At 41.1% G+C, this 25,609-nt stretch overlaps 1 protein-coding gene across 1 annotated transcript in view; it reads right to left on the bottom strand.

Annotated features, from left to right (window-relative positions):
• The window catches only part of LOC124606090 (fatty acid synthase-like), a 448,407-nt gene that overhangs the window by 21,264 nt on the left and 401,534 nt on the right, over positions 1 to 25,609 (bottom strand). Inside the window, exons 31-32 of the mRNA XM_047138055.1 lie at positions 19,515 to 20,041; positions 18,469 to 18,705 (exon numbers count right to left, since the gene is read on the bottom strand). Of these exons, the coding sequence (XP_046994011.1) occupies positions 18,469 to 18,705; positions 19,515 to 20,041 (764 nt within the window). The remainder of the gene's footprint in view (positions 1 to 18,468; positions 18,706 to 19,514; positions 20,042 to 25,609) is intronic.

Here is a 25,609-nt window from a genome sequence, read left to right as displayed (position 1 = left end):
ACTGCACTGGTGTTTTGCAACGACACCCTTTGTTTCTGTTACTTAGATAAGACCCAAATCATTTTGCACCACTGCCGGTGACACCATAATATTCTGATTTACTTAAGAGAATACTGTGATTCACACAGTCAAAGGCTTTTGACAGGTCACAGAAAATTCCCATAGCCTCTAATCTATTATCTAATTAATTAAGTACATTCTCACTGTGCGTTAAATAGTTTATCAAACAATGGAAAGTCCAGGATGCAATAACATCAACATGAAAAAGACAGACTGCTACTCACCACATACAGGAGCCAATGAGTCACAGACAGCCACAATAAAAAAATTCAAAAATATTTAAGCTTTCACACAAAGTACTACTTCTGAAGTAGGAAACACTCACACACTCACACACACACACACACACACACACACACACACACACACACACACACGCACAAGCTGAGACTTGTGTTGTAGAGCAACATGAGGTTCTTCAGAATAACATATTCCACTATTATCTCTTAGCTGACATAATATGTGTGTGTGTTAAAGAAGTATTTTAAGTAGTTAGTAAGTGAGGGGCAGCAGACTGTGTGGCCCCTTTCTACATCTACATCTACATCTATACTCCGCGAGCCACCTTACGGTGTGTGGCGGAGGGTACTTATTGTACCACTATCTGATCCCCCCTTCCCTGTTCCATTCACGAATTGTGCGTGGGAAGAACGACTGCTTGTAAGTCTCCGTATTTGCTCTAATTTCTCGGATCTTTTCGTTGTGATCATTACGCGAGATATATGTGGGCGGTAGTAATATGTTGCCCATCTCTTCCCGGAATGTGCTCTCTCGTAATTTCGATAATAAACCTCTCCGTATTGCGTAACGCCTTTCTTGAAGTGTCCGCCACTGGAGCTTGTTCAGCATCTCCGTAACGCTCTCGCGCTGACTAAATGTCCCCATGACGAATCGCGCTGCTTTTCGCTGGATCATGTCTATCTCTTCTATTAATCCAACCTGGTAAGGGTCCCATACTGATGAGCAATACTCAAGAATCGGACGAACAAGCGTTTTGTAAGCTACTTCTTTCGTCGATGAGTCACATTTTCTTAGAATTCTTCCTATGAATCTCAACCTGGCGCCTGCTTTTCCCACTATTTGTTTTATGTGATCATCCCACTTCAGATCGCTCCGGATAGTAACTCCTAAGTATTTTACGGTCGTTACCGCTTCCAATGATTTACCACCTATGGCATAATCGCACTGGAATGGATTTCTGCCCCTATGTATGCGCATTATATTACATTTATCTACGTTTAGGGAAAGCTGCCAGCTGTCGCACCATGCATTAATCCTCTGCAGGTCCTCCTGGAGTACGTACGAGTCTTCTGATGTTGCTACTTTCTTGTAGACAACCGTGTCATCTGCAAATAGCCTCACGGAGCTACCGATGTTGTCAACTAAGTCATTTATGTATATTGTAAACAATAAAGGTCCTATCACGCTTCCCTGCGGTACTCCCGAAATTACCTCTACATCTGCAGATTTTGAACCGTTAAGAATGACATGTTGTGTTCTTTCTTCTAGGAAATCCTGAATCCAATCACAAACCTGGTCCGATATTCCGTAAGCTCGTATTTTTTTCACTAAACGTAAGTGCGGAACCGTATCAAATGCCTTCCTGAAGTCCAGGAATACGGCATCAATCTGCTCGCCAGTGTCTACGGCACTGTGAATTTCTTGGGCAAATAGGGCGAGCTGAGTTTCACATGATCTCTGTTTGCGGAATCCATGTTGGTTATGATGAAGGAGATTTGTATTATCTAAGAACGTCATAATACGAGAACACAAAACATGTTCCATTATTCTACAACAGATTGACGTAAGCGAAATAGGCCTATAATTATTCGCATCTGATTTATGACCCTTCTTGAAAATGGGAACGACCTGCGCTTTCTTCCAGTCGCTAGGTACTTTACGTTCTTCCAGCGATCTACGATAAATTGCTGATAGAAAGGGGGCAAGTTCTTTAGCATAATCACTGTAGAATCTTAAGGGTATCTCGTCTGGTCTGGATGCTTTTCCGCTACTAAGTGATAGCAGTTGTTTTTCAATTCCGATATCGTTTATTTCAATATTTTCCATTTTGGCGTCCGTGCGACAGCTGAAGTCAGGGACCGTGTTACGATTTTCCGCAGTGAAACAGTTTCGGAACACTGAATTCAGTATTTCTGCCTTTCTTCGGTCGTCCTCTGTTTCGGTGCCATCGTGGTCAACGAGTGACTGAATAGGGGATTTAGATCCGCTTACCGATTTTACATATGACCAAAACTTTTTAGGGTTCTTGTTTAGATTGTTTGCCAATGTTTTATGTTCGAATTCGTTGAATGCTTCTCTCATTGCTCTCTTTACGCTCTTTTTCGCTTCGTTCAGCTTTTCCTTATCAGCTATGATTCGACTACTCTTAAACCTATGATGAAGCTTTCTTTGTTTCCGTAGTACCTTTCGTACATGATTGTTATACCACGGTGGATCTTTCCCCTCGCTTTGGACCTTAGTCGGTACGAACTTATCTAAGGCGTACTGGACGATGTTTCTGAATTTTTTTCCATTTTTGTTCCACATCCTCTTCCTCAGAAATGAACGTTTGATGGTGGTCACTCAGATATTCTGCGATTTGTGCCCTATCACTCTTGTTAAGCAAATATATTTTCCTTCCTTTCTTGGCATTTCTTATTACACTTGTAGTCATTGATGCAACCACTGACTTATGATCACTGATACCCTCTTCTACATTCACGGAGTCGAAAAGTTCCGGTCTATTTGTTGCTATGAGGTCTAAAACGTTAGCTTCACGAGTTGGTTCTCTAACTATCTGCTCGAAGTAATTCTCAGACAAGGCAGTCAGGATAATGTCACAAGAGTCTCTGTCCCTGGCTCCAGTTCTGATTGTGTGACTATCCCATTCTATACCTGGTAGATTGAAGTCTCCCCCTATTACAATAGTATGATCACGAAACTTCTTCACGACGTTCTGCAGGTTCTCTCTGAGGCGCTCAACTACTACGGTTGCTGATGCAGGTGGTCTATAGAAGCATCCGACTATCATATCTGACCCACCTTTGATACTTAACTTAACCCAGATTATTTCACATTCGCATTCGCTAATAACTTCACTGGATATTATTGAATTCTTTACTGCTATAAATACTCCTCCACCATTGGCGTTTATCCTATCCTTGCAGTATATATTCCATTCTGTGTCTAGGATTTCGTTACTGTTCACTTCCGGTTTTAACCAACTTTCCGTTCCTAATACTATATGCACACTATTTCCTTCAATAAGAGATACTAATTCAGGAACCTTGCCCTGGATACTCCTGCAGTTTACCAATATTACGTTAACTTTTCCTGTTTTTGGTCTCTGAGGACGGACGTTCTTTATCAACGATGATACTGTCCTCTCTGGTAAGCCGTCAGGTATTTTATCGTTTCGCCCAAGGGGGGGTCCCTCTAACCTAAAAAACCCCCGTGTGCACGCCACACGTACTCTGCTACCCTAGTAGCTGCTTCCGGTGTGTAGTGCACGCCTGACCTGTCTAGGGGGGCCCTACAGTTCTCCACCCAATAACGGAGGTCGATGAATTTGCAACCATTATAGTCACAGAGTCGTCTGAGCCTCTGGTTTAGACCCTCCACACGGCTCCAAACCAGAGGACCGCGATCGACTCTGGGCACTATGCTGCAGATATTAAGCTCAGCTTGCACTCCGCGTGCGATGCTGGTTGTCTTCACCAAATCAGCCAGCCGCCGGAAGGAACCAAGGATGGCCTCAGAACCCAAGCGGCAGGCGTCATTCGTTCCGACATGTGCTACTATCTGCAGCCGGTCACACCCAGTGCGTTCAATAGCTGCCGGAAGGGCCTCCTCCACATTACGGACGAGACCCCCCGGCAAGCACACCGAGTGCACACTGGCATTCTTCCCCGACCTACCCGCTATTTTCCTGAGGGGCTCCATAACCCGCCTAACGTTGGAGCTCCCTATAACTAATAGGCCCGCCCTCTGTGACTGTCGGGACCTTGCCGGAGAATCGGCCACTGGCCCAACAGGCGAGGCATCCTGTGGTGGCTTGGAAACGATGTCATCACCACTAGGAAGCACCCCGTACCTGTTGGAAAGGGGTAAGGCAGCTGCCACGCGGCCAGATCCCACCTTCGCCTTTCGGCCAGGCACGCGCGAGCCCACCACTGTCCGCCATTCACCCTGGAGTGATGGCTGACCGGTAAGATGCTCACTGCCGGAAGACGCAGCGACATCAGGGGTTCCATGTGATTCCAAGGCCACCGAAGTAGGCATAGGTCTCACCACAGTTGCCCCAACGCCACTACGAGCCGACGCCTGCGCCTCGAGCTCGATGAGCCTAACAGACAAAGCCTCCACCTGCCCCCGAAGAGTGGCCAATTCTCCTTGCGTCCGCTCACAACAACCACAGTCCCTACACATGACTACGTTTACCCTACTCTATACGGTGACAAATTCCCAAGATAATCTTCTGATGAGCTACTCTGATAATCAAGAAACACTCACTGAATACGAGACGCGAAAACTACGCTAGGTTTTCCCAGAAAAACTATTTAAAAGCTAAGCGCAGCAAATAAGTACAAAAACGCTTTATACAAACAGTACTCGCTGCTGCTGGTGCTCTCGCTCTGGCTGTCACAAGACAACTGCTGATTCAAGTGACTAGTGGCTAACGGCCGCGAAACAAACAAAAGACGGTTTTAGGGCGCCTTCTGTTCTAAACGATCAAGAAAACACTAAGAAATCTAACACGAAAACTACGTAAAGTTTTATCAAGAACTGTTAGTTACTATGCAGAGCAGATAAACACAAATAGAATCCCTTCCTTAGTGGAAGGTCGTAAACAAAATGCAAAATAAACGCTTTATACAAACAGTACTCGCTGCTGCTGGTGCTCTCGCTCTGGCTGTCACAAGACAACTGCTGATTGAAGTGACTAGTGGCTAACGACCGCGAAACAAACAAAAGACGGTTTTAGGGCGCCTTCTGTTCTAAACGATCAAGAAAACACTAAGAAATCTAACACGAAAACTACGTAAAGTTTTATCAAGAACTGTTAGTTACTATGCAGAGCAGATAAACACAAATAGAATCCCTTCCTTAGTGGAAGGTCATAAACAAAATGCAAAATAAACGCTTTATACAAACAGTACTCGCTGCTGCTGGTGCTCTCGCTCTGGCTGTCACAAGACAACTGCTGATTCAAGTGGTGTATGTGCAGATCTGTGAAAAGATGAATGATCTCTGAATATCTGCAAGGTGTGTTAGTGATTGTGTATCTCACCCTGCTGTGGAGGTCTGTTTAGGCTTTGAAGTTATGGCTTGGTGGTGCCTTTGAACTCAAGGAGAAAAGTTGCATTCACAAGAATGGTCACATCCAGAAATGGAAGAAGATATAGTCTGTAATCTATTCACTATTCTGTCATAACATGTTTAAATGAGAGCTTCCGTTATAAGCCTAACTACATGAGAGTAATAGCACAGCAATCTGTGAACATGCAACTGTACTTATTTTATGAAGGAAGCATAATATATGAGAGTTTGTTAAAAGTGGATATGTTATTTCACAGTGAGCTGGAGTAGTTGTGTGCTCTCTTACCCTCGACCCTCTGCAAATGGAAATGAAGTAACATGGACAGAAGCAGCAGCATTGCGTAGCAGGTTCATTGCATCAAGCCTGAAAATGTGACTATCAAGATTAAAGAAGTTAACATTTATTACAAATAGCATCGGTGGACAGCTTGTAAATGAAGTTGTTTGGAGCAGTTTACCTCAAGAATCCTCTTTTATTTCATTTCTGTTTGCATCCAAGGTGAAGGATGCAGATAAGAGGCATAGAAATAAGAGAGCTTTTGAGATACAAGAAGGAATTTTCAAGGCAGAACAGAGAAATATATGACATTGCCTAGAGGAACTGAAGTAAACAACATAGAAGATGTAGGTGAACACACACTATACTATCATCCAATATAACTCTTATGCTTAAGAGGTTATTGGCAATTTGGTACAAACCTAATAAGTGACTTATCACATCAGAAGACATAAATGAAATTAGTTGACCATATCATCCTGGCCAGGAACAAGAAATATTCAGATGTTGAAATAACTGTAAAGATTCTAGTCAAGAAACATTATGTTGATGAAATGGAAGGTTTTGGTATGCTGACTCTGAGGCTATGGGGCAGCAGTGATCTTCAAGAGCAACTCTGTGGCAGCTGACCAACACAATAGCAGCACACCTTCACTTTGCAGAATGGTAGCTGGTCAGCTGAATACAGCAAAGGCTACACAATTTGCAGTTAGTAGTGTGACTCATTAGGTGAGCTGAACCAGTCCCAAGTGGGAAATGTTTTCTTGTAGTTTGTTCATGAAGTGGTGTAGACACACACAATTGAGTCTTTTGAGTCTTTGTGTTGGTCTCAAAACAAAATCACAGGACATCAAGATCCATAAGAGTAGAGACTGCTGTCATTGGGTGCCAATTACTAGAGGCAACATGGAAAATAGCTGAAGATGTAGAGAAATTCAGAACATTAGATGAACTGTCAAATACTGTTAAAAATCTTAAAACTCAAGAGGAAAAATGGAGAAATAGTATTAAAACGTGTAAGGCAGAGTTAAAAAATAATATTAATACAGAAGGACAGCCCTAGAAGAAGTATCTACATAAGTAGACTCATCAAACAGTAAAACTAAAATATGGACATGACTATAGCAAATTTATTAAAGCAAATAGTGAGAAGAATGTTTTAAGTAGTCTGGAGGACTACTTAAAGAAGTAGATGAATCAGATGTACATGAGGAACTTTAATTCATAAGCACTCTCACCAATTCTTTGAACCATATTGTGATACAGCAGAAGGAATTTCTAAAGTTGACATCAGATGGTACAACCTGTTGCCTTTTTGAAGCACTTTAAGGTAGTGGTACCCAAAGATTGGGCAGACATGACTAAAATTAAATTTAAAAAAAAATTACAGTACAGTTACCAGTATAGGTTTAAGGCATTGAGTTAGTTTTACATAGTGTTTAAAAGAGAATTTCTGTATCCTGGTGAACTTACTAAAGTTTATGAAATTGTAAACCTCAGAATCAGAAATACTTGTGCTGTAGAGAATATGAAAAGGAAGAAATGATTATGGATTTCATCAAACATATACAAAATAGACTTACTAATGAAGATATTTGTATGTGTACTGACTTTGAACTTTCTGGTAATATAAGTACAAGTGAAAATGAGTATTTAAATGAAGCTTTAAGCTATAATAAGTTTTCAACTTAAGATTTTGAAATAAAAATTTCTCTAGTTCAACATGGCAGAACTACAAGTGAAGATACTCAAGTACATATTAAATTTGAAGCTTTGTAGTAGAAAGAATATGAGATTGAATAGATATGTGGATGGAGACTTGATACTTTATCATGCATCCTATGATATGTACATACATGATATCTAGCAGTGAGAACTGTATTGTTTAATGGATTGATGGGAACCAAAGACTGAAGATATATTTACAATCAGACCCCGGTGGTTATTCTCTAACCTTCTATAGAGTACTCACAGAATCTTTGCAGATGTAGTGTACTCGTGTAATCTGTGCCTGAATGGACAAGAGTTTAGTTTATTTCATTAGTTGGTTATTGGGATTTGAATGTTTTTGTTGTTATAAGTACTTACTTGAGGTGAATTTAGCCTTAATCCCCCCTCCCTCGCATCAACTGATTAATAAATGAAATGAATTTAATTGAAAACATTTGCGTGTTTGCTTAATGTAAGTAGTTTATGATGTATTCATTTAGCACTGAATAAAATATTTCAGAGGCACTGAGGCATTACTGTGGATTGTATTGGTTAGTCAATAAGTTAGACTTGCATATTAAATAAATATAATAATTGATAATAATGGATATTAAAGATGACTAAGGCACTTTTTACGTGAGAATGCAGCATTGCTGCACAATATACATGGTATTTACTATATTGTAGGAGTGGATGAAGTAAGTGTGAAGATGATGAGAGCATCTGGCAAGTCTGGATTGCAATGACACTATCGAGTCATGAGAAAAGTATGGAAAAATAAGGAGGACACCTGAAGACTGGTAAAAGGGAATCATTGTGCCACTTTTTAAGAAGGCTCATGGCAGATTATGTAAAAATTATGGGGGAATTGGGATGGGATGGGATGGAATTGGGATGGGATGAATAGGGAGAGAGGGGTGCAGGAGGACATGTAAAGACAGAGAGGAAAGGGAGGAGGAGATGGACAGCAATACAAGGTGCATGACAAGATGGACAGAAAGAGGGGAGGGTATGGACAGAGAGAAATGGGAGGAAAAGATGGACAGATATGGAGCTGAGAAGGTGATGGGCAGAGTGAGAAAATAGGTGACGATGGACCAAGAAATGTACACATTATATGTGACATACATGTACGCAGGTGAAGCCATGGGGAAAAGACTAGTATATACACTGTAATAACCACCTTCCTGGCATGGACAGAAGTGACACATGCAGGAATGGAGTGAATGAGGTTCTGAAAGGTACAAACAGGGGAGGGGGGGGGGGGGGGGTGTGGAGCCATGGCTACTCCAGTGCTGAGGCTAACTGTGCTAGGTTTCTCAGTTGAGGATCTGTGGCACAAAAGCCTGATTGTGGTGGTCCCACAGATTTTCAAACGGGTTTGACTTTGGGAAGTATGGTGGCCTAGAGAGTATGCCAAACTCATCTTGGTGCTGCTAAAATACTACAAGCTGTGTGACGCACTGCATTCTCATGCTGATAGATTTCATCATGCTGGGAAAAACAAACTACATTTAGGATATAATGTAAATGGATAGATAAAAAGATCTACTTGCCAAGTGGTGCCAAGAGAACACAAACCCAAGAAAGTTCAACTTTTACAAGCTTTCGGAGCCAGTGGCTCCTTCCTCTGGCAGAAGAGTTGATGGGGAAGGAAGAGGGCTGAAGGAAAAGGACTGGAGAGGTTTAGAAAAAGGGGTACAGTTCAGAAAACTCGCCTGGAATCCTGGGTCAGGGGAGACTTACTAGACAGGATGAGAATGAAAGTGACTGTTGGGGACTGCACTGGATGAGATTTGAAAATCTGAGTGGTTAATGGTGGAAGATAGGTTAGTATGCAAGACAGAGATTACTACTAAAACATTGTGCACAAGGTAATAAGGGCAAAACATTTAGTAAATTGTAACAGATTTGGGAGGGGAAATGGTGAAAAATAGACAGGTCAGGAAATGGCAGATGTATAAAACTAAAATGGAGTGAAGAAGGGAGTAGTTACAGCAAATAACTGCTGAGACAGAAGGAATTAACATAAATTAAGACCAATTGGTTGGTGAGAAACAAGGACATGTTGTAGTGCTAGTTCCTACCTTTGGAGTTATTAGAAACTGGTGTCTGGGGGGAACAATCCAGATGGCGCATGTGGTGAAACAGGCACTGATGTCATGATTGTCATATTGTAGAGCATACTCTGCAACAGGACATTGTGTGTTGCCAGTATACAGCCTACGCCTATACCCATTCATCCTGACTGATAACTGGGTGGTGTGCGTATTGTGTATTAAACTGGGACCTAGAAACGACAAAGAGCCCGCCATAGCCCTCAATGGTTCACAACCCCACAACAGGCCACAGCAGTCCACCCAACCCACTGCCACCCCACACTGAACCCATGGTTTTTAACTGGGTGGTAGTCATGCCAATGCAAAAGGCCACACAGTGTTTGCATAACAGCTTGTAAAAGGTAAACTTTTTTATGTGTGTGTTCTCCAGCCACCGCTTGGTGAACAGATTTTTTTATCTATCCATTTACATTAAATTGTTAATAATAAATTACATGTAGGGATGAATATGGTGCCCAAGAATAGATGCACACTTGCATTGATCCATTGTGCCTTCCAGAATGACGAGACCCTGCAGGGAATGCCATGATAACATTCCCCAGATCATAATGCTCCCTCCTTGTTGGCTTTCAGGGGTTCCATACCGTAGATGCCAAAGGCCAACTGTCTGATGGAGCATAAAACATGATTCATCAGAAAAAGCCAGTTAAAGCCTCTCAGTGAACGTCCATTTGCAATATTGGTGTGCAAATTCCAGCTTTCATCCCTAATGAACACCAGTTTGCATGGGTGCATGACCTAGGTGACTGCAGCGGAGGCCTATACACAGCAGCATTCATTGAATCGTCATTGAATTGAAACAGTTGGTAGCCCAAGGCTTCATCCGGGTGGTCAGTTGCTTGACTGTTACATGTCTGTTTGCTTGTATGCACCTCTGCAGCCAACAAACATAGACAGTGTTCAGATTATTGTGACTGGACCACATATAAAGCAGCATGTATATACATATGTATGTATGTTTGTATGTACGTATGTCTAGCATCTCCTCCCAAACCCCTGGATTAATTTCAGTGAAATTTGACAGACAAAACGCAAATTTCATGAGTTTCGGTAATGTGGCATTAATGGCCTCCTAGTTCCAACAGGAGCACTGATGCAGACAAAAACATGTTTTTCAGCCTCATCTATATAGGTTGCACTGCATGAAGGATGTGTTGAGGGAGTAGTCTCAGCCTGCTTTATTGACCTGTTTGCTGGGGCTACATGAGTGGATGGGCATGACAGGGTGAAGGATGAGACTGACAGAGGAGTGAATGGACAGCGAGAGAGGGCAGGAGCAGATGGATATGGAGAACGGATAGGAAGAGACAAACAGAGGGAGGGGATGGATGAGATAGTTGGCTGATTGGTTGATTTGAGGGAGGGGGCCAAACTGCGAGGTCATCAATCCCATCAGATTAGGAAAGGATGAGGAAGGAAGTCAACCATGCACTTTCAAAGAAACCATCCTGACATTTGCCTATAGTGATTTATGGAAATCACAGTAAACCTAAATCCAGATGGCTCGATGTGGGTTTGAATTGTCATCCTCCCAAATGCGAGTACACTGCGCTAACCACTGTGCTACCTTGCTTGGTGGTTGATATGGACAGAGGGGGAGGGATGAGGAGGATATGGAGAGGGAGACAGGAAGGAGGAGATGAACTGAGAGAGTAGGAGTAGGATATGGACAGAGAGGGAGGAGGGGGGGGGGGGGCAGGAGAAGATGGAGAGAGAGAGAGAGAGATGGGAGGGTGAGGTTGACACATAGATGGGGCAGCAGTGTATGTGCGCAATGTATACGTTAAATGTGATTGCAAGAGAAGCCACATGGGAAAACCTAGTATACAGAGTGAAGCTAAATTCATGCACTCAGGATTCACAGCACGATTCCTCACATGCCAGTGATAAAAAATGTCTGTCACAAAATTTTGTCCAGTAAGTATATCCAGCAGACATAGGATCTTCAAGAGTGGCAATCTGGCAACACTATAACCACACGTATAGTAACACCCTCTGTCAGCTCACATTTGTTGTGCTGTGCATTTGGTGCAGTGGATACAGTTTTGGAGTAGTATGCAGGAGGTTGAGGGTTCAATCCTGGGTTGTGGCACACTTCTTTGATTTGCTTATTTCATTGTATCATTTCCTACTCTAATATACACTGTTTCTTAGTTACATTTACCCTAAATTTACAATATTTTGTAACACTGAACATAACAAATATGTGGTTAGACAAATAAGAAATAGACAGTTGAAACAAATGACCTGTCATAGGACAGAGTAACTACAAAAACATTATCAGTTTTGAGATGCTAAAGATGATAGCACAGCACAATAACACAACATCTACTTGTCATTTATACTACAAGTAATATGAGTGCTAAGACATTGCACATAAGCAACCAGTGACAATAATGATGTCCATATTAATGACCACATGACCTTCAGAAGAGAATACATTGTCCTCAGCACAACAGATGCTCAAAGCAACCTCCCTAGCATAGACACATCCAGCCATTGCGTAACCCGCCAGGTCATACAGCTCTGGACCCTTCACAGCAAAGCTGCAACCACAGTAGCAAGAGCAATATGAATACAATCTACCAATTCTTCCACATCCATCGTTGGAGTAGAGTGCACATGCTCCTTCAGGTGTCCCCACAGGAATAAATACAGGGGATTTAGGTCAGGTGAATGGGGTGGCCATACAATTGGACCTCAATGTCTGAGCCATTTCCCTAGAAATGTTCTCTCCAAATACTGTCGCACATTAATTCCAAAGTGAAGGTGCACTATCATGTTGGAACCATAACTTCTGCCAAACATGTAGTGAAAGATCTCCCAGCACATCAGGCAGATACTTTGAGAGGAATGCATGATACCTTTATGCAGTCCACCAGTCAGGGAACATGTATGGGCCCAAACACGTGTCGCCTAATATTCTGGCCAAGACGTTGATACCAAAGCAAACTTGATAGCCACGGTCATGGTTTATGTGCGGGTTAACCTCACACCAATGGTGGGCATTATGCATACTGAAGACATGCTCATGAGGGAATGCTGCTTCATCCGAAAATATTACGGTGTTGATGAAGTCATCGTTGGCTTCCTGTTGTTGTTGGAACCATTCACAGTATTGCATCCACTGATGGCGATCTGAAGAATGCAGGTGTTGCATGAAAGCATAAGGATAGGGATGCAGCCCCCTGTGGAAGACCTCTGTCACGCAATTGTGGAAGGAGAGAACCTGACTACTGAAGATGTAGCTCCAGATGACGAAACACATATTTATCTGGACGGCATTGAAGAGGATATCTAGCAGCACATTCACGAGTTGCAACACCAGCCTGGTTATCAGATGCACCAAGGACCAGAAAAATATCCACATATTCATTGTTTGTGTATGCCATACATCTACCACACTGGTTTAAAGGTTTACAATGAGAAAATTCGATACATGTATGTACACATGTAGATTGGAGTCTGTCACAGGCGCGTTACTCTGCTCAGCTCACAACTACTACTTGTCTGGCAGACAGTGCATACAGTATAAATATGTCATCAGTCCTGCACGCTGTTGTACCTAACATGCATTACCCCTCTGACAGATATTGTTCTGCATGATTCATCTCGACTCCGCTAATTGTGAAATGTTCAGTTTCGAATTACACTGTTTCCCTAACTGTAATAGATGTGATGTTTCCACAATCCCATTGATAGAATAATAATAATAATAATAATGCATTGGGATATGTACTGAACAGCATGTGGCTACCAGATTCAGTGTTGAAAGGCATAATTAGTGGGACCATGGTGATAACACATACAAATAGTAACTGAGTTTGGACATTATTTGCAAAGCACATTGCTAGTACTACTGGTAACGTAAGGCCCTAACAAAATGCCATGGACCTCAATGAGGCAAGTCTATGAGACCACTGGAGAAGGGTACAAAGAAAACAAGTTTCGCATCTAGTAGGTGAAGCGGTGCGAATAAATTCATGCCCATTGCATGGAAAGGGCTTCTTTCAAAGCTGACCAATCTTCAATTTCTATGATTGCAGTATGTAAGTGCATACATTTTACAGAGGACCTGCTGCAATCACTGTTGACGATTAAGATGCCAGATACCATATAATGTGGACTACATAAAAAACATATGCCTCAGCCCAGGGCCGAACCATCGACCTCCTGCATGATAACCCAAAACTCTATCCATTGCACTAACTGTACAGTGCAAATAATGTGAGCTGACAGAGTTAGTTACCATACATGTGGTTACAGTGTTGCCAGATTGCCACTCTTTAATGTCCTTTTTTTGCCGGATGTACTAGCTGGACGAAATTTTATGAGAGACATTTTTTTGTCACTGGTATGTGAGGAATCGCACTGCAAAGCCCGAGTGCATGAATTTCTCTCCACCCTCTACATACAAAGCGGCTTGTGTATATGTCCATGATCACCTCTCAAATGCCTGGATCAACCAAACTTGGCACAAAAACATGAAATTTCATTATTATCACCACTGTCAGATTCATAATCTCCTAGCTCCAAGAGGAATGGAGAGATACAGGCAAGCACATGTTTTCAGTCCCTGTCATACAGGCTGCCCTCCACAACAACAGGCAACTTCACAATTATCAGCAGTATGTGGTTTATAAGCTCCTAGATACAAAAGGAGCAGATGTATGAGCAGAAATATATTTTTCCAGCATTTTCCATATAAGTTGCCTTCCAAGATAGGCATGTTGTGTGGGGATAGTATCAGCCCACCTCATCAAATTGCTCTGCATGACAGGCTATACATCATGAGCAAAAACTGTTTTTCAGGCCTTTAATGTGTAGGCTGCACCGCACAATAGGCATGTTGTGGTAGCAGTTATCACCTTCATGATCTGTTTTGCAAGGGTCACACATGCAAATGGGCACAGCTGGGGGAAGGCTGAGATAAATGGATGGAGGATGGCCAGAGATGGAGCAGGAAGGTATGGATAGAGACAAGGGAACCAAAGCAGATGGATAGGCAGAGGGAGAGGGAGTGAAGTGACAGAGACAGGGGGCAGGAGAAATGGATAAGGATAGGGCGAGGATGGGACGGATAAAGAGGGCAGGTAGGAGGGGATGAACAGAGAAAGGATGAACAGAGAAAGAAACAACAGAGAAAGAAACAACAGAGTGGAGCAGGCATGTTGAGTGGGTATTATCAGCATGCCTTCCAAGGACTACACATATAAATAATCATGGCTGAGGAGAAAGGGGAGAGAACATAGTGAGAGAGAGGCAGGTGACTATGCATAGGGAGAGGGGGGAAGGGGAGATGAATCAGGAGAGGAGGGAGATGGGCAGAGAGGGGCCGAGAAAGGGATGGAAAGAGAAAAGTTGGAGGTGTAGGAGGCATGTGGAAAAGGGAGAGGGGTATTCAGCAGATGAAAATGGAAGAGCATGTGGAAACATAGGTAGAAGAGAGAGAAGTTGTGAGGTGTAAGACAGAAAGTGTTTGAGGAGGCATGGGGAAATAGATAAATACCCACAAAACGCACGGGCATTCAGATAGTATATGTATAAAGGTGTATGCATGTATATCTAAAAACAAAGATGCTGTAACTTACCAAACAAAAGCATTGGTATGTTGATAGAGACAATAAAAAACACACAAACACACACACAAATTTCAAGCTTTTGCAACCCAAGGTTGCCTCATCAGAAAAGAGGGAAGGAGAGGGAAAGACAATAGGATGTGGGTTTTAAGGGAGAGGGTAAGGAGTCATTCCAATCCTGGGAGCGGAAAGACTTGCCTTAGGGGGAAAAAAGGACAGGTATACACACGCGCACACACACACATATCCATCCGCACATATACAGACATGGGCAGACATGTAAATGCAAAGAGGTTGGGCAGAGATGTCAGTCGAGATGGAAGTACAGAGACAAAGATGTTGTTGAATGACAGGTGTGGTACGAGCGGCAGCAACTTGAAATTAGCGGAGGTTGAGGCCTGGTGGGTAACGGGAAGAGAGGATATATTGAAGTTTAAGTTCCCAGAGTTCTGATAGGTTGGTGTCAGTGGGAAGTATCCAGATAACCTGGATGGTGTAACTCTGTGCCATGATGTGCTGGCTGTGCACCAAGGTATGTTTAGCCACAGGGTGATCCTCATTACCAACAAACACTGTCTGCCTGTGTTCATTCATGTGAATGGACAGTTTGTTGCTGGTCATTCCCACATAGAAGGCTTCACAGTGTAGACATGTCACTTGGTAAATCACGTGGGTGCTTTCACACGTGGGTCTGCCTTTGATCGTGTACACCTTCTGGGTTACAGGACTGGAGTAGGTGGTGGTGCGAGGGTGCATGGGACAGGTCTTACACCGGGGGCAGTTACAAGGGTAGGAGCCAGAGGGTAGAGAAGGTGGTTTGAGGATTTCATAGGGATGAACCAAGAGGTTACGAAGGTTAGGTGGACGGCAGAAAGACACTCTTGGTGGAGTGGGGAGGATTTCATGAAGGATGGATCTCATTTCAGGGCAGGATTTGAGGAAGTCGTATCCCTGCTGGAGAGCCACATTCAGAGTCTAATCCAGTCCCAGAAAGTATCTTGTCACAAGTGGGGCACTTTTGGGGTTCTTCTGTGGGAGGTTCTGGGTTTGAGGGGATGCATATATGTATTTATGAATAGCTGGGGACTCCTCCTATGCCCCTTGATTGATTTCAACTAAATTTGATGCACAAACAGCAAACTTCACAAGTATGAGTACAGTGGGGTTTACAGTATCCTAGCTCCAGTAGAAGATGAGGCATGTGTAAACCCGTGTTTTTTCAGCCCCTTCCATATGGGCTGCCCTGCACAACCAGGTATATATTGAAGTGTGACTTGGGACTCCTCCTAAGCCCATTGATTGATTTCAACTAAATTTGGCGTGCAAACAGCAAACTTCATGAGTATCAATACTGTGGGGTCTATAGCATCCTAGCTCCAGTAGAAGATGAGATATGTGTAAATCTGTGTTTTTTCAGCCCCTGGCTGGGGTAAGGTAGAGACTGTTGGAGGAGGTGGACAGAGAGTGAGAGGTCAAAAGGGGGGTGTATAGGGAGAGGGAGAGGTAGAGGTAGAGGAGAGCCATAGGCTGAGTAGGAGGAGATGGACAGAAAGAGAGGGGCGACAGATAATGAGGGAAGGGAAGAGGAGATGGTCAGAGGGATGGTGGCAGGAAGAGATGGGCCAAGAGAGGCAAAGAGATAAGGAGGGAGAGGGTGAAGGAGGGGAGGGACAGAGAGGAGGAGGTGATGGTGAGGGAGAGGGGGAGGAAGAGGTGGATAGGGAGACACAGGAAGAAGTAGATGGGTGGGGAGAGACAGGGAGGAGAAGGTACATAGGAAGAGAGGGGCAGAAGAAAACAAACAGGGAAAGTTGGGGAGGAGGAGGAGGTGGATATGCAGAGGAGTGAGGGGGATACGAGAAAATGAGTGGGGAGAGGGGGACAGGTGGAGATGGCCGTGGGAGGGAAGGAGGGGAGAGATGTACAGAGAGAGACGTGGAGAGGAGGCGTGAGATGGAAAGATAGAGAGAGAGAGAGAGAGAGAGAGAGAGAGAGAGAGAGAGTATATGAGGAGAGAGGGGAGGAGGAGATCCACAAAGAGAGAGGGGTGAGGAGGAGATGGGCAGAGGTATGGGGAGAAGGAGTTGGGCAAAGAAAGGGTGGAGGAGGAGAGGGATAGGGGAATGGGGTGGAGGAGACAGACAGAGAGCTGGTAGGAAATGATAGACAGAGAGAAGGAAAGGTGTTGATGGACAGAGGGGGGAGGGGGGTAGGAGGCATTTGGAGGATGATGCAGATGAAAACAGTTTGCACATGAAAAAAGAACTGGCTGTGAAAACACAACTGGAAGAGGGAGAAGGCATGAGGCCAAGAGGGAGAGTCTATGAGGAGGCAGGTGAAAAGAGGACAGGTTGTGAGGAGGCATGTGCAAGATAAAATTTATATATACCCGGGCAAGGCCAGGGTATTCAGCTAGTGAGATAACAAACCATTCAAATGACTCCTTGAGAACATTCTAAATAATTCATATATAGAACTGTGCTCTCGTGTTAGAAAGAGAGAAATGATATAATAACTGAAATAGCAAATACCATAAAAGGAAGATACACAAATAAAATACAAAACACAGCTATTGCTTCTAAAGAGCTTTATTTAGATCTGGTAAAACATATTCATTATTTTGTAAAAAGCATATTTGTGCCATTAGTTGTATAATTGTGCATTCACATGAGGAAGATAGTGTACATCAATGGGTTGAAAAGACATTTTCACAAAATATGACCCAACCAAATGTAGGACATACATAATTGTCACAATAGTCAGTCTGAACACAGTCCATAGAAAAACACTATGCCTTGGCACAATTACAATTAAGTGTGGAGTTGTCACCAAGTATGCACTACTGTAATTGTACCAAGGTAAGGGACAGCATATATATATGAACTGTAATATGACAGACTATTACAACAATTACATATGTTAGTTATTTATTTGGATCATATCTGATAAAAATGTATTTTTATTTTGATCCATTGATGTACACTGTATTTCTCTTGTGAAGATGATTACAATAATAAAAACCAGTAGAGAATAAACATACAATTGTACAGCTGATGACACAAATATGCGTTTTTAAAATTATCTAGAGCTGTAGATGGTTACCTATGAAAATCTCTACATTCATGATTGATTCTCATCTCTGATGTTTTATTGTTAATATGTTTGTCTTTGTTGGAATTCCATTCCTCACCATACTAATTTTTAATGTTGCCTCTCAAGAGGCCCATACATTTTTCTTATTCTCCGTTTCTTGAATTCTCTTTTAATAATAAAGGGTTGATGAATTAATGCTTAACAACTTTAGTTTCCTTTGTTATTCAATCGTATTATAATTTTATTTGTTCTCATATGACTGAATGCTGTTCACATTCAGTAAATATTAAATCTAGGTGTGTGTACTTACCTTTTCTTCATCAAGCTTGGAAAGGAAGTGTGATACTATTTGTGTTAGTAATCCAACTTCCAACGTCAACAATGTTGAAAAACCAGTTTCCAATGGATTCGGTAAAAAATCTAATATAATTAGAAGCACTGTTTCTCCAACTGCTTCCATCTGCCTGGCCATTTCAAAACTGATGGCACCACCCGCAGAGTAACCAAGAAGTATATATGGACCAGTTGATTGTACTGCATGCATTTGCTGCAAAAGGATTCATGTTGGGACTAAGTTGTATTGATTTATAAATACTATTTATTTCAAGTAGAAAATAAGAGGGCACTACTTTATTCTTTAAATCCAAATGCATTTGTCTTCAGTTGAATCCTACCTATGTGTAAGTGCTCTATGACTGAAAGAGTTGTTTAATGATTATACCATTTGTATGACATCTTTCTAAGCTTCTTATCAATAGATGTATGAATTTAATTAAAGTGAAAGGCCAGATCGAATTACTGATAAACAATATGTTGAAAGCAAATTTCCTGCCTCTGCATGTAGGACACTTTCCTCACTTTTGGAGCTAGTACTTTCTTTCTCAGGTGGAGAAAGGAATAGGTTGATACAGGTTTAATGGAAGAGTAAATTACTCATACTCCAGACCTTAGAATAAGGAGGACCCAACTACTGTGAGGACAAAGACAGCCAATCTTTGTGTCCTCCTATTGATGTTGTGCAGTTCCCTCTTTTCTATCTAATCTAGCTCACTTTTATTAAATGAGTATTATTTTAATATATTTGTTACACTTATCATTCAAGTTTTTACATTTTTCTTAAATCATATAGTAGTACAATTAATAGCATTAAACATTTGATATCTCACAACTCTACTTTTAACTGAAGCAATAAGAGAAAAGTTTAACAGAAGATCTATGTGCCACAGAACTAATTTGCATTAGATGTAAATCTAATATATATATATATATATATATATATATATATATATATTAAAAAAATCACCACTTACTCCTAATAAGAACTGTAGGATTGTGCTAGATTTCTATCTTACTCACTCTGACATAAAATGTAGCAAGCTCCATAAATGTTGTTCGTGGTGACTCATAGGAAAATTGCAGTCCATAAACTGTTCTCTTCATGCTGTGTGCAGTTTCTTTTAAAAGTCTGCAGGTTCCATCTATTGGATGCACAAAGAAAATGGGCAATGCCTGATGACAGGGTTCATCAGCAAGCACCACCAATGTCTCTTCTGGGACAAGTGGAGAAACACTGAAGTCCAGAAGAACAAATTGCTTTTCGGCTGCATTCGAAGGTATCTCATCCGTCCTTTCCATTTGGAAGTGATTCATGTTTTCTGGTGTCTCAGCTTCAGTAACAGAACTAGCTCTACCACTGAGATCTGATGTGTGTGCTCTTTCAAAATCAAGCAGATTCTGAATAGTCAGAGAGCGGGCTTCCTCAGCACTAAGAGATTTTCCAAAATATTGTTCAATGCAGAGACGTATCTCTATTTGCATTAATGAATCCATGCCAAGTGATTCTAATGTAATATCTGGTGATAAGCTGCTAATGTCAGGTAGTCCTGGAATTGGAAATAGATATATGTAAATTTTTAGTCCAATTTTACATTTTACATGTAATTCAAAATCACTGAATAGAGTTATTGCACCTGAGACAGTAGCATCAATTGAAATTTGTTATGTCGGACATACATACCATTTCAGACAATTAAATTTGTGGAGGTGTGGGAGGAAATCAGCAGCTCAGTAACAATTGCTGCGCCAAACTTCATAGACTGTGCTTCAAAACTGTTCCATCACCACAAGTTTCCTGCCTATCTTTTCTTAGGTGTTCTTGTACTTCTTCTATGTGGACAGTACTTGGAGAGAACATGATTGGTAGCTTTATATCAGAAGCATTTTTCAAAATCTGTTTTCTCCATGGATAACTATGACTATTATTGAAATTATACTAGTTTTCCAGATTCAGAAGGATAACTAGTATTTTCTACACACAGTATAGAAGGTGGGAATATAGACTTATCCAGCATTTACTGCTGATCTTTAGTCTCCAGCCTGGTGACGGTGTTAACATTATACACAAGTTTGATGAGTGCCACATCCATCTTCTTCAGGCAAACTATCAAAAGACTTTGGACATCTTATTTACCTAGTGAGAGACAGTTAAGCTCTCACTCTGCATATTGAAACTGTGGTTCATTGTGGACAACTTGTGGTGCTGGCAGTGATGGTGGCAGTAGTGCTGCTGATGGTGCTGGTGGGGAGGGTTGAGTTGGAGGTGGTATGGCAGTGGTTGTGCTCTCAACCCTCTGGGTGTCATATCTGTGCACAACCACATGAACTCATATTGCATAGCTGCTACAGCAGCATTCCACATCAAGGTGATCTGATAGTCTTGTTGACTAAACTGTCATTAACCCTTATTTCTGTTGATTCATTTTAAGAGCCACTGTCTCAGAACAGTAACTTGCTGTTTTTAAAATTAAACAAATGTTTTTTGTTGAGGCTCTGTTACACTACCACTTACTTTCCTTTGTGACCCAGACAAATACATCCAATGTGTTCTGTACAGTACTGAAAGATACAGCACCACATTTGCGTTCTGTATTAACGGCTGCAGCACTGCATTTGTCTGCAGTATTAATGACCACATGTACACATTGAAAATGAACTATAATATGGGTGGGCCTTGCCAAAGTGGGGGAACACTTTTGTTTCACATGAAAAGACCTGGACAGTAGGTGCAAAACTAACTCATGTGCTGCCTACATATTATACATACCTACATCTGGGTAGATTACAGTTCAGATGCTGACACTGAAGTAAAGGAATGCCACACTGACACTAAACAACACAGAAATTGTACAAACAAGAACAATAACAACAAAGAACACAATAGGTTACAAGCAGAAAGATAACACATTCGCTGTAAACAACCAAAGATAGCAAATGTCTTAAGTTATCAATATCGAATATTAATTAACAACTGATGAAAAAGTACATTAACTCTCTTCCTCTATTGTTTGACCATAGAGAGAGAATACTGGTTGAAATCTGAAACTGATAGCTGTGAAATTTTTGGTGAAAATTTAAGTGTATATCAAAAGGATACGCAAATTGGAAATGGAGGTGGTGTATTTGTCACAGTAGACAAGAAACTCAGATCCACTGAGACAGAAATTGAAACTGCATCAGAGATTGTTTGGGCAAGACTAATTATCATGGGTGGGCATAAAATGATAACTGGATCCTTCTACTGACCACCAGTCTCATCTCCTGATGTAACTGAAAACTTTAGAGAAAACCTCAGTTCATATGTACATATGTTCCAAAACCTTACTACATTGATTGGTGGAGGCTTTCATCATCCAACAATTAATTGGGAAAATTGCAGTTTTGTTAGTAGAGGGCAAGATAAGACATCCTGTGAAACATGATGACATGCTTTTTCTGAAAACTACTTAGAACAGACAGTTGGGAACCTCACTCATGATGGAAATATATTCGGCCTAATTGCAATAAATAGACCTGACCTCTTTGAGGATGTCCACATCAAAACTGGTATAAGTGATCATGATGCAGTTGTGGCAACAACGATTACCAAGGCACAAAGGACAACTGAAATAAGCGGAAAAGATAAAAAAATCAGTACATGGTGGGAGCATGCTGAGGAACTATGGCTCAAGTTTAAAACAATAGTTGATCATGCACCAGATAGATAGGTTCCTAGCAGAACAGTTCATAATAGGAGGGAAACTCCTTCGTATAACGTTGCTGTGAAGAAATGTCTAAAGAAACAGAGACTATTGCATAATAGGTGCAAAACAAAGCAAAGGACTATAGACAGAGAGATGCTGAATGAAATGTGTTTGGCTGTCAAGAGAGCAACGCATGATGCTTCAATGGCTACCATAGCAGAATATTGTCAAAGAAATTTTGGTCATATCTAAAGTCTGCTAGTGACACTTAACTTAGTGTCCAGTCCCTAGCAAATGAGGCAAGGACTGAAATTGAGTGTAGCAAAGTAAAAGCTGAAATGGTTAACTACATTTTCTGGCATTCCTTTACACAGAAAAACCTAGGAGAATTGCCAAATTTAATTCTCATACCACTGAAAAGGAGAAGGAAATAAATATTAGTGTCAGTGGCATTGAGAAACAGCTGAAATCATTAAAACTGAGCTAAGCTCCATGGCCTCACGGAATCCTTATAAGATTCTACACTGAATTTATGGCTGTGTTAGCTCCTGTTCTATCATAGTTTCTTCGAACAAAAAACCATGCCCAGTTCTTGGAAAAATGCATAGGAAGCACCTGTCTGCAAGAAGGGTAGTAGAAGTGATTCACATAACTATCATCCAATACCCTTGAAATCAATTTGTTGTAGAACAGGACCAGCCACAGCAGCCAAACTTTATGCATGCACTGTGTGTGGGCCACTGGCAGGCCAAGTCACGGACTGTCGCTTGGCTTTGGCTTTGCTCGGTCCTTCCCAGAAGTACCCGCAAATTCTCAAGATTTCATTTAGCATTAAGGTGCGGCATTTTAGTCAGCTCAATGGGAATGACTGGAGAGAGGGATGAGAACTCTCAACACATATAAGTGAAGGGTACTGCATATTTGCTATGAGACAACATTATAGTACCATGCAAAACAACGTTATAGTACCATGCAAAAACAATGATGACAATTTAGATGACAATGAAAGCATAAAAAATTACAATGATCAACAGACCAGATTTATTTTTCTGTACATCAAGAAGGACTTCGTGCTAAATTTACAGGCATGGATGGCCTGAAAAAAATTGATGGTACGAATAGTAAAATTTCTGAAGTCACAAACGATATTCCATTTTCAGTTGCTACAGTTTTCAATGGAAATGAATAAAGAGTAAGGAGACTTCTTATATTATTGCAAAGTGCGCTGGTATTTTCAATTTCAATCTTGCTATTGTTAAATTTATGAAGGAAATGGGGTGCAGGAATGAAAATTAGAACATCTGGAATGGATTGCAGACTTCACATTTTGGACTTAACTGCACATGCCCACAGTAAAATATTGCAAAATAACTTCTTTCTGATTTTATGGGGATGCATTTAAAAATAAAAAATTTAAAAAAAACATGCTGTAGAAGGGACATATTCTGACAAAAACTATTCAGTTCCCTACTCTTAATGGTGTTAAAGAAAGTAAATGATTTGAAGAATTCATTGTGGCCTTGCAAGAATTACAATAATAGTTTTATAAAGGTTTTGAGGATACTATCAATCTTACACCTGTTTTCAAGGTCGTTGGCCATTTCAGTTGAATGTGCCCCTACACATGTTCAAATGTAACTGATTGATCAGTATGGTAATTCCAGTTTCAATTACAAATCTTTTTCCATAAAAACTGCCCAGGATGTCTTAATTGTTTTTATTGTATAGATTTTCTGATTCTCCATAATGAGGTTGCAAAAGTGCCATAATATTTCAATTGACATATTTGCGTGAAATACCTTTTTTCGATTATCAAACTCCACAATGAGGTTGCAAAAGTGTTATAATATTTCGATCAACATACTTGCATCAAAGAGCTTTCTTCAATTATGAAACCAAATAAGTCATAATCATGTGGCAACTTGAAAGCCAAACTCTGAGAAATTGTCTGTGTCCTCTGTATGTCAACAGTTTGGACCAAATAAAAATTAAGTCTCCAGCATGCCAAAAGTAATTAATTACACTGAAAACTTGTTTTGCTTGGGATCTATGTTGCTGAGAAATGTGAAATACAAAACCAAGTCATATGTTGTATGACTATACAGCTAATTAAATGTGGTACTTTTACTATTTTTCCCTCTTCTCCCTCCTCATGCTCAGACAGTGCAGTGTGGCAATGGGGGCAATGAGAAGTGAGGCTGAGTACTTTGGCACTCAGGCCTGTCCAAGGTCTGTGAGCCAAAATCTTGGTCACCCCTGTTGTAGAATCTTAGGATGTATTCTGAGCTCAAACTTAGTGAAGATTCTTGGACAGAATGACCTCCTCAATGCCAATTAGCATCGATTTCGAAAACATCGATCATATGAAACCCAACTCACACTTTTCTCACACAACATGCTGAAAGCTTAGGGTCAAGGCAGTCTGGTAGATACAGTAATTTTTTGTTCTGTTAAAAGCATTTGGCCCCACATATGCTTACTGTCAAAAGTACAATCATATGGGTTAACAAATGAAATTTGTTACTAGATTGAGAACCTTTTGGTAGGGAGGACACAGCATTTTATCTTGGGTGGAGAGTCCTCATCAGTTGTAGAAGTAGCTTCAGGTGTGGCTCAAGGGAGTGTGTTGGGACCATCACTGTTCATGATGTATATTAATGACACTGCAGACAATATTAATAGTAACCTCAGACTTATAGCAGATGATGCACTTATGTATAATGAAGTGCTATCTGAAAGAAGCTGCTTAAATATTCAGTTTTATCTTGATAAGATTTCAAAGTGGTGCTTTAAATGTTCAGAAATGTAAAACTGTGCAATTCACAAAAAAAAAAAAAAAAAAAAAACAATATCCTGTGACTATAACATGAATGATTTGACTTAATCTAAACTAACGAATCACTGTTGCAAATGGCCACCTCATACAAATAACTGGATGTAACACTTTGTAGGGATATGAAATGGAATGATTACTCAGGCTCCACAGTTGTGCATAACACAAGTGGTAGACTTTGGTTTATTGGTAGAATACCAGGGAAGTGCAATAAGTCTACAAAGGAGATTGCTTACAAATCAACTCATGAGACTGCTTCTAGAATATTGCTCAAGTGTGTGGGAGTCATACCAGATAGGATTAACAGGGGATATTGAATGTATACAGAGAAGGACATCATGAATGTTCACAGGTTGTTTAATCCATGAGAGAGTGTCACAGAGATACTGAAGGAACTGAACTGGAAGACTCTTGAAGACAGACGTAAGCTATCCCAAGAAAGTCTATTAAGAAAGTTCCAAGAACTGACTTTAAGTTATGACTCTAGGAAATTACTACAATCCCATATGTATTGCTAAATAGTGATCATGAGGATAAGATTAGAATAATTACTGCATGCATGGAGCCATTCAAAAAATCATTCTTCCCATGCTCCATAC

The sequence above is a fragment of the Schistocerca americana genome, chromosome 3 (genome assembly GCF_021461395.2).
Source record: "Schistocerca americana isolate TAMUIC-IGC-003095 chromosome 3, iqSchAmer2.1, whole genome shotgun sequence".
NCBI lineage: Eukaryota > Metazoa > Arthropoda > Insecta > Orthoptera > Acrididae > Schistocerca > Schistocerca americana.
This window is presented reverse-complemented; position numbering and strand designations above follow the sequence as displayed.